Source organism: Periophthalmus magnuspinnatus, chromosome 22, assembly GCF_009829125.3.
Source record: "Periophthalmus magnuspinnatus isolate fPerMag1 chromosome 22, fPerMag1.2.pri, whole genome shotgun sequence".
Lineage (NCBI taxonomy): Eukaryota > Metazoa > Chordata > Actinopteri > Gobiiformes > Gobiidae > Periophthalmus > Periophthalmus magnuspinnatus.
This window is the reverse complement of record NC_047147.1, coordinates 23,796,782-23,812,692: the sequence shown is the minus strand read 5'-3', so window position 1 is coordinate 23,812,692 and position 15,911 is coordinate 23,796,782. Positions and strand designations below refer to the sequence as shown.

The window sequence follows — 15,911 nt, the reverse complement described above, 5'->3', positions numbered from 1 at the left end:
AAAAGGTTCAGGAAAAAGGTTTCTGTTCTGTCAATGGGACTTTTTTTAGTATCAAGGCATGCAAAAGTATCTAGTTTGATACTAAAATTTGTATCAAAACTAGAGACACATTTTTTTATACTTTTGACAGCTCATATTCAGAGCCATCGTCCATTTCATCTGAATAATGAGATTATTTTGTTAAACCATTTATATATTTTATTGCTTCTGAAAGTTACACATTTCATGTCACAAAATCCAAACCAAAACTCTGTTAGTGTCAAACTGTCTAAAGTGCAGATGTTTAAGGCTCTCCAAATATCCATGAAAATAAACCATTTATCATTATGTGAGCAGTGAGGGAGTGCAGTCGGTGGGTAAAAAATTGGCCTGAATCCAAACTATGGGATTGTGAAGTGGTGTCACTTCCGTGGTTTAGTCCTGGTTTAGTTTTTGTCCAGTTTTGCTCCAGTCCTGGTTTATTCCGAGTCCAACTGATGAGTCTAGATTTGTTTGACACTACGCCACAGTGCTGTTTATTTATTAAACATCAAACAAGTACCTTTCAAAAGTCTGTGTTTAACCTCAAACTGTATCTAATATGTAAATAATCTAGTAATACATCACAGGATTACCAGTGTGTATATCTCACTGCCGCTCGCTGCTAACACTAGGTTAGTCTATCTTCTTACCTCAACCTCCCTCGGACTCACTGTCACAACTAAACTCATGTTAGAGAAATGTTTTGTACTATGTCAAATTTGAACAATGACACGTCCATTGTTTTCATTTAGCTGATGTGCCCTGGACCCGGAAGTGACATCACATTTAGCAATCCCATTGTGTCTCTGAGCAAGATGTAATTACTTCCAGTCTCTACAATGTGATGTGACAGGGAGGGCATCTGGAGTAAAAAAGTATGCCAAATGACAGTTGACAATTTACAATAACACTTGTCCAATGCACTTGTGAAAACACAGTTAATGAGTAAAACATTGGTCCCTTTGAGTAAGTCCCTTCTCACTGTTTTGTGTGTTTCATAATCACATTCATATAAAAATACATTTTCAGGTTCAATCTAAGTTTTTCACATTTCCCTGGTTTTCTTCATCAAATGTAGTGCGATTTTGTTACAATCTCAAACGCATAAGGCCATTTTAAACTGCTGCAAATGCAGTGAATGAGCTTCATCAGAGGGAGGTGTCTGGGGAGTGGGATACACGAGCACAGACACAGCCTCTGGGGGGCACTGCAGATCTGTCAGTTAGTACCAACTTTAACTTAAAGTAAAATGATCATAATGAGATTTGACCTGGACTAAACCAGGTCTAAACTGGAATTAAAGGTCCTGTACCTGATTTTTTCCTTTTGTATTTAAACAGAATGTGTCCGACTCCAGTACAGATATATTTTATTGGCAAATCTTGAAGTCCACTGTGTACTGTATAGAATCAGGAAGTGTGTATTAGCATGCTAGTTGTTAGCTTTACTGTCACAGCAAAACTCCGCTCTGGTGTCAGAGTTGTGGAAAGTGCTTATAAACTCATCATGGTGAATCATTAGGAGGATCTGAATGTATGAGGTAAGTGAGGAATTACTGGACTGCAAACTCTTTAAAATGAACTAGTTCTGTTTTTCACATTTTTAAGACGGTAAAACTCAGGTACAGAGACTTAAATGTTGCATGTCTCTTGTCTCTGTGGAGGTGTTTTTGCTTTGAAAGTTCCACAGTATTGCATTATACCTATCTAAATGCATTTATTTAGTTACATGTGTATAAATGCTAATAAAAATATCTTACTGTGAGAGGAGTCGCCTCTCCAAAGATCTGCCCTGTAATTTGCCCTGGTGATCTCAGGAGATATATTAGTTCCATACTGTGGAACATTCCAGGCAAAGCAATAATATTTACATGGAGACAAACAGGCTTCACGTATTTAAGATGGTAAAAATCAGGTACAGCGTCTTTAAACCTGGACTAAACCTGGTCTAAACTAGTGTTAAACCTGGACTAAACTTGGTCTAAACTAGTGTTAAACCTGGACTAAACCTGGTCTAAACTAGTGTTAAACCTGGACTAAACTTGGTCTAAACTAGTGTTAAACCTGGACTAAACTTGGTCTAAACTAGTGTTAAACCTGGACTAAACTTGGTCTAAACTAGTGTTAAACCTGGATTAAACCTGGTCTAAACTAGTGTTAAACCTGGACTAAACTTGGTCTAAACTAGTGTTAAACCTGGACTAAACCTGGTCTAAACTAAACTTGGTCTAAACTAGTGTTAAACCTGGACTAAACCTGGTCTAAACTAGTGTTAAACCTGGACTAAACTTGGTCTAAACTAGTGTTAAACCTGGTCTAAACTAGTGTTAAACCTGGACTAAACCTGGTCTAAACTAGTGTTAAACTTGGTCTAAACTAGTGTTAAACCTGGACTAAACCTGGTCTAAACTAGTGTTAAACTTGGTCTAAACTAGTGTTAAACCTGGACTAAACTTGGTCTAAACTAGTGTTAAACCTGGACTAAACCTGGTCTAAACTAGTGTTAAACCTGGACTAAACCTGGTCTAAACTAGTGTTAAACCTGGACTAAACTTGGTCTAAACTAGTGTTAAACCTGGACTAAACCTGGACTAAACTAGTGTTAAACCTGGACTAAACCTGGACTAAAACAGGACCCTGGTTCAGGTGCAGCAACTGATGATGTATTAACCAATTATGTCATCATTTTGGCCAAGTAAATGTAATAAGCTGATAACGTACCAACGGGCCTGTTACTGCATTATCGGCCTGTTGTTGCATTGGGGGCCCGTTATCACACTGTGGGCCTGTTGCGTTGCGGGCTCGTTGCGTTGCGGGCTCGTTGTTGCATTATCGGCCCGCTGTCGCATTGTGGGCTCATTACATTTAAACTTAGCCAAAATGATTGCGTTATTGGCTGTTATATTATTGCTTGCTACAAGGTCTGACATGGGTCAGAGGAAGTTTGTCTTGAGTGTGATGGAGGGGGTCTTGGCGGAGCTCTGTCCCCGAGGAGAGGCCTCTGAGCTGGGCTTGGACCGCAGCTGTTCCTGGTTCACTTTGATCGCTGCCTCCAGACGAGACTTTAGCTCTGGACATGAACTCATCACAGACCTGAGATAGAAGAGAACAAACTGAGCGGAATGGGAACATATTTGTCCTGCTGTTATAGCTAATACAATATTTAACTTTTAAAGGTCACAGCGAGACCAACAACTATATCTCTATATATATCTTAAGTAAGAATCAAAAACAAAATGTATTTATCTGTTACATGTTGGTGTTACACACGGCCTCATAAAACTCTTCATTTCTGCAATGAGGTCAAGGTTACGTGTCTATGGTAGAATGTTCAGCAGTTACCATGGAGACACAATGCACACATTAGCAAACACAGCCAAAAAAGTTTGTAGAATAAATCCAAACTGTATTTAAAGAGCCCATTTCCAGGAGCCTGTGGTCAATCCGAGTGTTCATGGTCCTGTTTAGGAGTTTGATTTTTACTAAAAAGGTGACAGTAACTACCTGAAAAACTGTTGGCTTGCTAGCATTAGCCAAATTTCAACTGTAATGTTGTTTGAGAAAGATTTGTTTAACAACACAAATCAGCTCACCTGTTGTAGTTCAGATAAGTCTGTTCTTTATGGTCAGATTGTGTTAAAACAAAGCTCAGATTAAAGTCTAGCTTCAGACAGAGCAGTGCCTACAGTTAGCATCACACCGCCAGGGAGTCTGACCTGAAAACCACAGGGTGCTGGGGTCCGATCCTCATCAGGTCCTTCAACGCAGAGTCGTGCAGTGAGCGGGAGGCCGAGGGGGTGGAGCTAAGAGCGTTCTCATCCAATAGGAAAGAGACAAGCAGCGGCAGAACCAGAGACACCAACACTGACCCTAGAACAGAAAGGGGACAATTTTTGTCCTGGTTCAGTCGCTGGCTCAGTCCTGGTGTAGTCCTGGTGCAGTTCTGGTTTAGTCCTGGTTTAGTTCTGGTTTAGTCCTGGTCCAGTCCTGGTTTAGTCCTTGGGTTCAGTCCTTGGGTTCAGTCCTTTGGTTTAGTCCTTTGGTTTAGTCCTTGAGTTTAGTCCTTGAGTTTAGTCTTGGTCTAGTTCTGGTCTAGTCCTTTGGTTTAGTCTTGGTCTAGCCCTGGGGTTTAGTCCTGGTCTAGTACTTGGGTTTAGTCTTGGTCTAGTCCTGGTCTAGTGCTAGGGTTTAGTCCTGGTCTAGTACTTGGGTTTAGTCCTTGGGTTTAGTCTTGGTCTAGTCCTTGGGTTTAGTCCTGGTCTAGTCCTGGTTCTCACTGTGCTGTGGTTCTGCTGCCTGGACCAAAGTCTCCATGGCTCTCACAGCCTCCAGAACTGAATCGAGCTCATCTGAAGTCTGAGGCCGACAGCGTTCCACTCTCTGAAACAAGAGCAGGGGTAAAATCGTACACTGTATATATAAATAGCTAACATAGCTAACCTGCTAGCCACCGCTTTCCAAACAGGAAATGAGCACAAGCGCAAATCGACTCTGGCTCCAGTTCACTTTCTATGTAAAAAGCGTGGCCCCTCTCCTTGTAACTGCTGCTGTCAGACTCATCATTTTGGTCTTATCCTCCTAGGACCTGGTGTCCTCGTATGTGAACTACACATTTTGGGTTATCTAGGCCTCAATTCAAATTTTTAGAAGAAGAACAGCATGCAAGAACAGCAACAATGTAAAAAAAATAGATACATTTTGCATATTTTAAAGAGTTTAGAATGTTCAGAATATATATTATTATTATTATTTGTATAGGTATATGTCTTCCTGCTCCTGTCAGCAGTACCATATATACCAGTACCATATATATATATATATATATATATATATATATATATATATATACATATACACACACATATATATATATATATATATATATATATATATATATATATACATATATATATATATATATATATACATATATATATATATATATACACACACACATACATGCATATACATGCACATAGACGCATTCAAAATTCAATTCAAATGCAGCAAAAGGTCACTGACAATAGTATTTCAACCTTCAACAGCCTTGCTTCTGATTGGCTCTTTGGTTGCTATGATACTTGTAGTATATGCAACTGGGAGTCAGATTAGCCGCTATAACTGCTAGCCAACTGCCAGCCTGGATGAGCTACATATGGAGTTGAACACTGTGGGTCACACTCCCACAGTCCACTTCTTTATACAGGATATGGGTGAAACAGCTGCCGCGGGACAAGCCGACAGAGAAGTGGCCGCCATTTTGTATTTGGGTTATTGAACTGAGACCCACTCAAGTGAGTGCTTTACCTTGAGAAACCGGATTAAAGTTGGACCCAAAGCCCGGATGTAGTGTCCAGAGACCGGAGCTGGAGTCTGGAACAGGGAGCGTAGCAGCTGGAAACATGCAAATTGGACCTGAAAAACACACGTCAAAATGTCTGAAACCTGACCAGGATGAACCAATGGAGGAAACCAGTACTGAAACAGGTCTAAACCAGGTCAAATCAGGACTAAACCCAAGATTAAACTGGTAATAAATCAGGACTAAACCAGGAACTAAAACCAGCATTAAACCAGGACCAAAATGGGTCTAATCCAGCTCAAAACCAGGACTAGAAACTAAACCCAGAACTCAATCAGGTCTAAACTAGGTCTAAACCCGGCCCTGTTACCTGAGGGTCTTTGGAGTCCATGGCGAAGGTGAATTTGTCCAGACTGAGGGAGCAGAGAGGGGACACACCACAGATGTCTGACCCAGAGGAAGAGAGCAGGAACTGGGCTAAAGCTCTGAGGAGAGTCACCTGGTCCACCGCCAACTCTGGATCATCTACAAACAAGAAATGTGTCAGATGCCCTCCCATCCTCCAGTATCCGTGTGTCAGATGCCCTCCACTAGGACTATTGCAGTACCAAGTTAGTTTTAGTAGTATTAGTAGTATTAGTAGTATTAGTAGTATTAATAGTAGTAGTAGTAGTAATATTATTTCAGTACCATATTCCCGCAGCAGCAGCAGATGGAAGTAGTAGTAAAATCATAGTAGTGGTGTTTGAGTAGTAGTATTGTAGTAGTATTATAGTACCGCATTCCCACAGCAACAGTAGTAGTATTGTAGTAGCAGTATTATAGTACTAATATAGGACCACATTCCCACAGTATCAATCGTAGTAGTGTAGTAGTTAGTAGTATTGGAGGAAAAGTATTGTAGTAGTTGTATTGGAGTAATAGTACTGGAGTAGTAGTAATATTATAGTACCACATTCCCACAGCAGCAGCATCAGTAGTAGCAGTAGTAGTAGTAGTATTGGAGTAGTAGTATTATAGTACCACATTCCCACAGTAGTAGCAGAGAACTCAGGGAGGACAGCAGGAGTTGGACCCAGGACTCTCGGCTTTTCTCTTGTCGACTCATCGGACTCAACAGAACCGCTCTGAGAGACTGAAGACAGGACTGGACCAGACCAAGGGGACCAGAGACGGGACCAGAGACCGGAGCTAGACAACACATATATAATACTATGAATACACACACACACACACAGTCAACCCAGTCAGCTTGGCCTACGTCATGAGCGGTATAATACTCCTTACAACAGAAGCAGAGCCAGACTGGACTGCCCTAGACTGGACTAGACCAGACTGGGCTGGACCCGACTGGACCGCGCTAGACTGAAATGGACCAGACCAGATTATGCTAGACTGAACTGGACCAGACTGGACTGGATAAGATCAGTCTCCGCTAGACTGAACACACAGAGTCCTGAGGGTTCATGTCTCCAGTGCTGGGTGCTGTACTGATGTAAACTCTCAGATAATTTGCATCACATTACTGAAGCATAAACATTCTATCTTTTGAATGGGGAAAAGTCCTCAAAATGGCACCTATAAGCAGGAAGCTGAAGCTCATGAATACAAGTCGTTTTTGAGCAGTACAACACCAACAACATATGTTTGGTGAATGTCTGGACTGTTTAAAAAAAGTGACCCACAGCTGTGAAAGGAGCCATTATGTATCCAGAGTGTGGCCTAGGGTGCAAATGTGGCCCTCAGCTACCTGCATAATTGGCCCAAATGTACTCTTTTTTTTTTTTTTGTAAATGTCTTGCCCTATTGGTGACAGTATTCTAACCTGTCAAAGGACAGGGTCTTTCACCTGTCGGGGCACAAGGCCGGTGCACCAGTTCTTGGAGCACTCCCATCAGCAGGTACAAGACTGTGGGCAGGATCGACACACTTCCTGTAAGACAAATATCAGAGCCTCAAGACACAACAACCAATCAGAGAAGAGAGGAGAAATAACTAATGAGAGCAGAGTATGAGTCTGACCTTCGGGGGAGCAGAGGGACGGCAGCTCGGAAAGGACAAACAGAGCAGAGGAGACCAGGGCACAGTCGGACTGTGAGAGACTCCACACCTCACTCACTCCTCCTGAAAATATACAAACTAAAATGCATAACACAGACCATGATATTAGTATAACTATACAGTGAATGGGCCTCAGTGTGTGGATATTTTGATTCTACTGTGGAGAGGGAAACCTTTTCCACAGATCTGATCCTGTCTCTTTAAGTACCATTCGCACATAGTTCCAGAAAATAGCTGGTTACAAAATCCTACAATACTCAGTCATTATAAAGTGTGAACACAGCAAATCTGGCAATATTCTGGGTTTATTCACACATTAGTCTTCCCTGCATATTCAGTCTTTTACCCAGGAAAGCCAGATCCTGTTATGGCAAAATGCATATATGAACAGGGCTTTAGACTCACTGGTAGACCCAATCTCAAGTCCTGGTCTTGGTTCTTAACTCACCTGTAGACCTTAGTCCTGGCCTTAGTCCTGGTCTTGCTTTTAGTCCCGATCTTGGACTTGGTTCTGGACTCACCTGTAGTCCCGGTCTTGGTCCCGGACAACGTTGGACTGAGTTTGGGCAGTTTTCGGACCAGCACACACAGACAGATCTGAAGAGCGGAGAAAACCAGGGACTGTCCCGGGACCAGACCTCCAGTGTCTCTGCCCTCCCCAAACACAGGCAGAGTCTCTTTCTCCGCAGCACCATCATCCACTGAAACAAAAACACACTTTATTCATTAAACCAGTATTAAACATGCAGATATGTTTGTGATTTTAATTTTAGATTCAAATATATTTTAAACCCATCCAGGAGGATTCACATCTGAGAGAAACCAAAATCTGAACATTAAACTAATTCATGGAATCCCATGCCCAATTCAGAACATGTTTGTACAGATATGAACTAAAGGTTTAGCAGCTTTTACAGAGAAAAAGACTCCATGGAGACACAGGGAGGGCATCTGACACACAGGGAGGACAACTGAGTGAGTTTGAAAATAATCTTGCAAGTTAACACTTTTTTTTTGTGGAAACCTAGTAATATATATATATTTTAGTTCCTCGCTTTCGAGTAAAGTCTGAGATTCAGATTTTGTTTTTATTTCCAGATAAATAAGACAATGTGTCGTTTACCTTCGGCAGAATGGCGTTTCTCGCTGACATGCTCTTGAGCAGCACACACAATCCGTTTGAGTAAATCCACAACAGAACGCTGCACCTCCTCAGACTCTCGAGTCACCATTAGCCTGTGTAGAACAGACAGGAGCTCGACGGACAGGGACTGGGACAGAGGAGAACTGGGTCAGAACCAGAACTGAACTAGCACTGAATCAGGACTCGACCAGGACTAAAGCTGGACTAAAGCAGGACTAAACCATGACTGAACCATGACTAAACCTGGACTGGACCAGGACTGGACCAGGACTGGACCAGGACTGAACGCTCCATAATGCCCTCTGATGCACAGACCTGGTCGTTGCTGATGCGATTCCAGGGGATGTCCAGTAGAACCTGAAGAGCCTCAAGACACGACATAATGTTCTCCATCTGGTTCTCTGAGTGAGGAGAGCACAGAAACTGCACCGCTACACCTGCAGACAAGGACCAGGGAAAAGAGACGTGTAAGGACTGAGCTTGCAGACAAGAACCAGGAGAGAGAAATCACTAGGTTACTCAAACATGAATGGTCAGGTATGTTTTTGATGAGGGAACGACGTTAGAACATGGCAGAAAGCTCCAAAAAGTCTATTTTACTGAATACCCCCTTTAAGCATAATAATAAATGAGTTCAAGTTAATTATAGTCTCACCCAGGATAAGATGCAGTCTCTCTTCGCTCACGTCCTCCAGGCTCTTGGCTCCACCACCTGAGTGACCTAAAGAGGTGGGTGTGGCTGGGCGGGACAGGTGCACAGGTGTGTCCTCTGATGTCACTGAACCTGAAACATTTAAATCACATTTAAAAATCATCAACCCGGGTTTAAAGAAAATACAAAAGATCTGTTTCTGCAATTCTGTAATATTATTTTTTAAATACTTAGCAATATATGCTTACCAAATTCGAAGGAAACATACTATGGAAGTAATCACGACAAAACCAGGTCTAAACCAGATCAGAACCAGGACTAAACCAGGATTTAACCCGGAAAGAACGAGGACTAAACCAGGGCTAAACCAGGACTAAATTGAAATTATGTACACGCAGGAAGTTCTTTGTCCATTTGAGTGCTAGAATTCGTAGGGAGTGGAGCATGTTGATGGCCATTACACCCTGATGTTAACCCATCTGCAGGTATGTTTTACATGCATAAAACATTATATAAAGAGGGTTCAATTATGAGCTGCATAAAGTAGACAGGTTGAAAAGTGCTCAGACCAGTGGAGTGCAGCCAGAGCGCTGAAGCGTGGAGGATTGGGGCCCAGGAGGAGCAGAAGTGAACCCGAGCCTGGTGCATCATCTCTGGGGAGAAGAACGAGCCTCCTGGGAGAGAAGAGATGGTTAAAAAATCAGAATACACAGCAGACATTCAATATAATAATGAAAAAATAAGTAATGTTTTACACTAATCTCAGATGGAGGGAAAAGACCAATATAACTTTTGAATGCTATGACGAAATCAAAATGGTGTCAAACGGCTCTAGTTGGAGGGTTTACATTTAAGGCAGACGCTTCAAACACATTGAGAATTTGCACATTTTGACAAAAGTTAAAATTTTTCAACTTTGTGGTGATCTTACTATATACTGAAACAGACACTACTCTTTTACATTAACAAAGTCTGGACCCACAGCTTAAAGTTAAGCCTGGACTAAACTGTTTACTTCTCATTCATCCCTCTCACCAGTCATGTGCTGCTCTGGAGGCAGACTGAGCGTGGCGTGATCCTGAAGCGCCGCAAGCCATAGGCGGCTCAGAGTCGGCAGATCTGATTGAACCAGTTCCAGAAGCCCCGCCCCTTCAGACTCGGAGGCTGTGACGTCATTGGCCGCAGAGGTGGTAAAAGAGGAGTCAGTCGACCAATCAGAGCTCACCTTGCTCCTCTGCACCGCCACAATGTAAACCTGAAGAGAGAATTTCAACTCAATAAAATATGTCTAAACTAAAACTAACCAGTATTAAACCAGGTCTAAATCAGGACTAAACCCAGACTAAACTAGGTATAAACCATGATCAAATCAGCTCTAAACTAGCACTAAACTGGGACTAAACCAGGTCTAATCCTGGTTAAAACCAAAACTAAACAAGAATCAAACCAGGACTTAACAAGAATCCAACCTAAAGGACTAAACTAGGACGAAACCATGACTAAACAAGTTCTAAACCAGGACTTAACTTGGTGTAGTACAGGACTAAACCAGATCTAAACTAAAGCAGGGCAATACCAGGACAAAAGAAGGCCTAAAACAGGACTGAACTAGGTCTACACTGGCAAAGATTAAACCAGATGTAAACCATGACAAAACTCCAAAAAAAACAAGACTAGACCAGTAGTACCCAGAGTAAACCAGGAATAAACCAGGAATAAACCCAGAGTAAACCAGGAGTAAAGCACACTGACCTGGGCCCAGGCCTTGAGCACAGCGAGTGTTTCCATGGTAGCGGCGGCCTCACTGTAGAGTTGCGAGTTGGATTCCTGTCCTGTTTGGATCTTGGACAGAGATGAGACCAGGAGCTGATGGACTCGCCTGAGGTCTCTGAGGTCACTGACCACTCCACTGCAGATCCACGCACTGCAAACCTGAGAATAAATCAGACCTGTTGTGCTTGTGCCGCTATAGTTCCAATCTATGACACCACTGGATCATTATGTTATAATTTGCACATTTTAAATTGCAATATTTATCTAAAACAACTTAACAAAAGAAACAAGTCCACTGACTTCCATGTTACAAAACTGGGGTACCCAATGGGAGTTGACGTCACCGTAAACATCACCACAAAAAAGTGCTGTCGGCGCCCCCTATGGACAGCTGCACATTACATTTGCGAGCAGCTCATTTTTTTCATTTGTACTTAAATGACTATGCAGTGCTGCTGAATCCTATGAGTATCACCGATTAAGAAAATAAAACTGGAGAAGGAAGTGTGTACGTCACAGTGGGCGTGTACCGGTGGATGAGAAAACAAGGGCAGATGGGCAAAATGGCCTCTTGAAAATAAGAGATTAAAGATTACTCAAACACGAATCACTCCAAATACAACTTCAGAGAGAAAATGAGAAGAAACAAGTAGAACGTGGTTAAAGGTTTGATAAGTTCAGTTTAGAGAATAGCTGATTTAAATTCAACTCATAAGACTAGAGCATTGCACACTACTACATCATGTACAATGTTTTTATGAATAAATCAACATTATGATTATCACTAAAATCCATATATATATATATATATATATATATATATATATATATATATATATATATATATATATATATATATATATATATATATATATATATATATATTATTATTATTTTTTTTTATTATTATTTTTTTTTCTGAGGTCATGATGTCAAAATATTTAATAAAGACACCACAAAAGTGTCATGTGTTTCAGATGTAACTCTCTCAGTAACTCAGTGTGGGAACACTGCAGCTAATGAGTGACAATGTTTCTGAGCGTTACTGTCTTAAAAACATGAAAAATACAACCGTTTGAAATCCAAATCCAAATTATTCCTTATTTACCTTATGTGGTCTGAGCATCCAAAGTATTCACAATGAGTTTATAAGCACTTTTCACAGCTCTCAAGAGACCAGAGCGGACAATAACTAGCATGCTAATGCACTTCCTGATTCTCAGACCCAAAAAAAGCATTATAATTAAATGCAGAGAGTACACAGTGGACTTATTTTGCCCTCAAGAGCTGCTTATACAATTTATCTGTACTGGGCAGAGACACATTCTACTCAAATACATGTGGAAATCAGGTACAGGGACTTTAATAAACTTGTGTACCTGACAGGCTTTAGCAGTGACATCTGGAGGAGCATCAGGTGCAAAGGCAGGTCTCAGAGCAGCTCCCACCTGCAACAAGTAATAACCAATAATCAATAACCAATATGTTTAAACCAGGTTTAAACCTGTACTAAACCAAAACTAAACTTGGACTAAACCGGGTCTAAACCCAGACAAAACCGGTACCAAACTCTGACTAAACCAGGCCTAAAACCAGGTCTAAACTCAGTGGTGTTTATCTCACATTGGCCTGGTATTGCTCAAGGAGGAAGTGCCCAGGGAACTCTGGCTCTTCAATGGAGCTGAAGCTTCTGATGATTTCCAACAGCGTCTGCAACCCGGACAGCCTGAGGGGGGCGCTATGGTCTGTGGATGCCATGAACGCCATACGCACCAGGTCTCCGAGACGAGGAACCAGCAAGTCTGAAACCAGAGACCAGGGTTAGACTAGGGTTAGACCAGGACTGAACCAAGACTGAACCAGGACTAAACCCGGACTAAAATGGGTCTACCTGTGGTCCCGTTCTTGGCGCAGGTCTGGATCACGGTGCAAACTGACTCGACTGCGATACGGCGTGTAGACCAGCGGAGGGCACTGAAGGAGGAGACTGTTTCTGAGCGCCCTCCAAGAGAACTCCAGTCCTCTCTCTCCTCTTCCTCTTCGGACGAGTCCTGGGGCCCACTCAGGTCTGAGAGAGAGAGAAAGAAGGAGAGAGAGAGGGGGGGGAGAGAGAGAGAGAAGGAGAGAGAGAGGGGGGGGGACATTAGAGCTACAGCAGTGAAAGCACCGCTGTTCATCTTGGCACAACACTGGCTCCTTTCCTCTTCAGGAAATTCTCATTTCACTATAACTTCCTCAAAGCATCACTTTTCCTTTGACCATCTCTCATTTTATAAATCGTCTGCAGAGCAAACTCCCATTTAAAACAGCACAGTTATGTTAAATCCCTTTTAAGAGCCATGGCACGCAGTGTTCAGTGTGTGCTGACCCATGGGTTTGATATGCGTGGTGTGACACTCTCCTGTGCATTGGCCTTTAGTAACAGTAGTAGTAGTCGTGGTAATAGTAGTAGTAGTCATGGTAACAGTATTTATAGTCATATTTTGTAGTTTACCTGTTGTAGCAGACAACACGTCCCTGCACAGCCTGAGCCACTGTCCCACTCGGCCGCTGCTCAGACTGGAGACCATCATAAACCCCAGAGTCTGATCCAAGTCCTGGATTAGACCAGGATCAGACTCACGGTCCAACAGAGAGAAGAGAGCGCCCTCTAGGCCCAGCTCACGCAACATGTACTCTGAAACACACAGGAGGAAAAGGGGTAAAGCAGGACCACAACCAGGCCTAAACCAGGACTATAAACCATGTCTAAACTAGGATTAACCCAGGACTAAACCAGGGCAATAAACCACATCTAAACCAGGACTAACCCAGGCCTAAACCTGGACTATAAACCACGTCTAAACCAGGTTTATAAGCCAGGCCTATAAACCAGGCCTAAAAACTACATCTAAACCAAGACTAAACCAGGACTAAACCACATCTACACCAGGACTAACATGGGACTAAACCAGGTCTAAACCACATCTAAACCAAGACCAAATCAGGACTATCCCCAGCCTAAACCAAGCCTATAAACCAGGCCTAAACCAGGACTAAACCAGGACTAAACCAGGACTAAACCAGGACTAAACTATCTCTATAAACCAGGTGTAAACCAGGACTAAACCAGGATTAACCCAGAACTAACACAGGACTAAACCAAGCCTATAAACCACATCAGTAAACCACATCCAAACCAGCACTAACCCACTCTCTTACCCAGGGGGGAGGCCTCTTTAGACGGCTGCTCTTTAGCCAAACTCACAGCAAGTTCAGAAACCTCCAGAGCGTCTCTCTGAACGATCTGCCTCAGACACGAGATGACAGAGCGACGTAGCAGCAGGCTCCAATGGCTCAAACTCACCTGGAATACAAATATATACTTTATACATTATATATACATATTTATACTACAGATAAACCAAACCAAACGCCAGTTGGAGGAGGGTTTTCTCCAAAGGATTAGAGGAAATCAGCATGGGGTAGAGTTAGTACTTTTCAGAATAAGAGCAGATGCAGGTAACACAGATTTTAAAAACAGCCTGGAAAGTTAGTAGGTTACACCGTTTCAGAATAAAAGCAAGTGCAAATGACACACATCTAAAGGAGTAGCAGTAGTGGGTTAGACCTTTTCAGAATAAAAGCACAAAGAGAATAAGAGCTAATTAACCCATACAAAAGTTTAAATGTCTTTACAGAGGAACATACCACCTGAGAACTGTCCAACAAAATGCCCTGGAAAACAAAATGGCACGAGGCTTTAATAATGTTGGATTAATACACATTATAATGGGCTCTGTGCAGAGTTCGACTCATTTCTCTAAAACATACTTATCATTAGATTTACGATTTGACAAAAAAAGAAAAAAACGTGTCTGGTTGGACACGGGCAACAGATGTGACATACGAAGAGATAATTCCATAACTGATACCTACCAACCATAATGTAAACAAGGGCCAAAACATGTCTGAATTACACAAAAAAAAATCTTGATTTAGTTAAATGAAGGTTTAAATAGGATGCTGTTTAACAACACTCAAACACTTTCTGTATTTTTGGACTTTTCTTCTCTACTTTTTCCCACAAACTATAATTATTAGAAAAAAACCTGCCATATGCATTTTGCTCTATTGTAACCAGACTAAGGTTTGGACAAGCCTTTTCATTGATATAAGAGTATGGACAGGCTGTTTCACTCATTTATGTCATCTGTCCATTGCATAGTTCAATATAAACACCCTGTACATGGTTTTCCCCATGTTTTTTGTCTGAGTAAAATATATCCTTCTCCAGTACAAATATAGGTCAAAATACAGTAAGTCAACTGTGTGCTGTCTACATCTAATTATAATTAAAAGTGTTTGTTATATAACCAGGAAGTGCACATTGGCATGGTGTTGGTGTTAGCTTTACCATGAGGGCAAAACATTTTACACAAATCAACACAACCTTGTATCAGATTTTAGCAGTGAAACTTTTGCTAAATTCTCCATTGATTTGAATGGGATTCTCGTTTAACTGGAAGTGCTATCACTAGGAGAGTGCGGCTTAGGAGGTAAGAGTGGGCGGGGCAGGATAAGGTCAATATTAAGTATAATGTGCAGTTGATACTCACACAGAGAGAGGGCACCAGATATCTGAGGTCCACGTGAGCGGGACAGAACATATGGAGCTGCTGTAGACATGAAATGGACCTGGACTGAACCAACAGAGATACTGAAGAGCTCTGAAGAACCAGGGACCCCAGGGAGATACTGTCTCTGAGAGACGCACTACTGTCCTCTGCAAAACATTTTTATATTATTATATAAAGGATCAAAGACCCGAGAAAGACTGTGAGTAAAGACAACACAAAAACATTCACACACACAAAAGGAGCAGGCCTCTACAGACAGCCTGTCTCTGAGACATTCACACTGGGATAGTGCTGACTGCAGACCAACATTAATACAGAGATAAACAGAGCACACATGAAC

The 15,911-nt window shown here is 41.9% G+C and overlaps 1 protein-coding gene across 1 annotated transcript in view; it reads right to left on the bottom strand.

Moving 5' to 3' along the window:
• Window positions 1-159: 159 nt before the first annotated feature.
• heatr5a (HEAT repeat containing 5a) overlaps window positions 160-15,911 on the bottom strand; it is a 30,010-nt gene continuing 14,258 nt past the window's right edge. The window contains exons 21-46 of the mRNA XM_055231367.1: window positions 15,551-15,717; window positions 14,643-14,669; window positions 14,154-14,298; window positions 13,447-13,629; window positions 12,844-13,020; window positions 12,576-12,754; window positions 12,332-12,400; window positions 10,932-11,111; window positions 10,215-10,434; window positions 9,749-9,853; window positions 9,183-9,311; window positions 8,843-8,964; window positions 8,507-8,654; window positions 7,905-8,084; window positions 7,345-7,446; window positions 7,172-7,255; window positions 6,346-6,513; window positions 5,693-5,847; window positions 5,328-5,435; window positions 4,298-4,400; window positions 3,737-3,890; window positions 2,629-3,113; window positions 2,464-2,540; window positions 2,266-2,419; window positions 2,151-2,227; window positions 160-2,029 (exon numbers count right to left, since the gene is read on the bottom strand). Of these exons, the coding sequence (XP_055087342.1) occupies window positions 2,954-3,113; window positions 3,737-3,890; window positions 4,298-4,400; window positions 5,328-5,435; window positions 5,693-5,847; window positions 6,346-6,513; window positions 7,172-7,255; window positions 7,345-7,446; window positions 7,905-8,084; window positions 8,507-8,654; window positions 8,843-8,964; window positions 9,183-9,311; window positions 9,749-9,853; window positions 10,215-10,434; window positions 10,932-11,111; window positions 12,332-12,400; window positions 12,576-12,754; window positions 12,844-13,020; window positions 13,447-13,629; window positions 14,154-14,298; window positions 14,643-14,669; window positions 15,551-15,717 (3,065 nt within the window). The 3' untranslated portion in view covers window positions 160-2,029; window positions 2,151-2,227; window positions 2,266-2,419; window positions 2,464-2,540; window positions 2,629-2,953. The remainder of the gene's footprint in view (window positions 2,030-2,150; window positions 2,228-2,265; window positions 2,420-2,463; window positions 2,541-2,628; window positions 3,114-3,736; window positions 3,891-4,297; window positions 4,401-5,327; window positions 5,436-5,692; window positions 5,848-6,345; window positions 6,514-7,171; window positions 7,256-7,344; window positions 7,447-7,904; window positions 8,085-8,506; window positions 8,655-8,842; window positions 8,965-9,182; window positions 9,312-9,748; window positions 9,854-10,214; window positions 10,435-10,931; window positions 11,112-12,331; window positions 12,401-12,575; window positions 12,755-12,843; window positions 13,021-13,446; window positions 13,630-14,153; window positions 14,299-14,642; window positions 14,670-15,550; window positions 15,718-15,911) is intronic.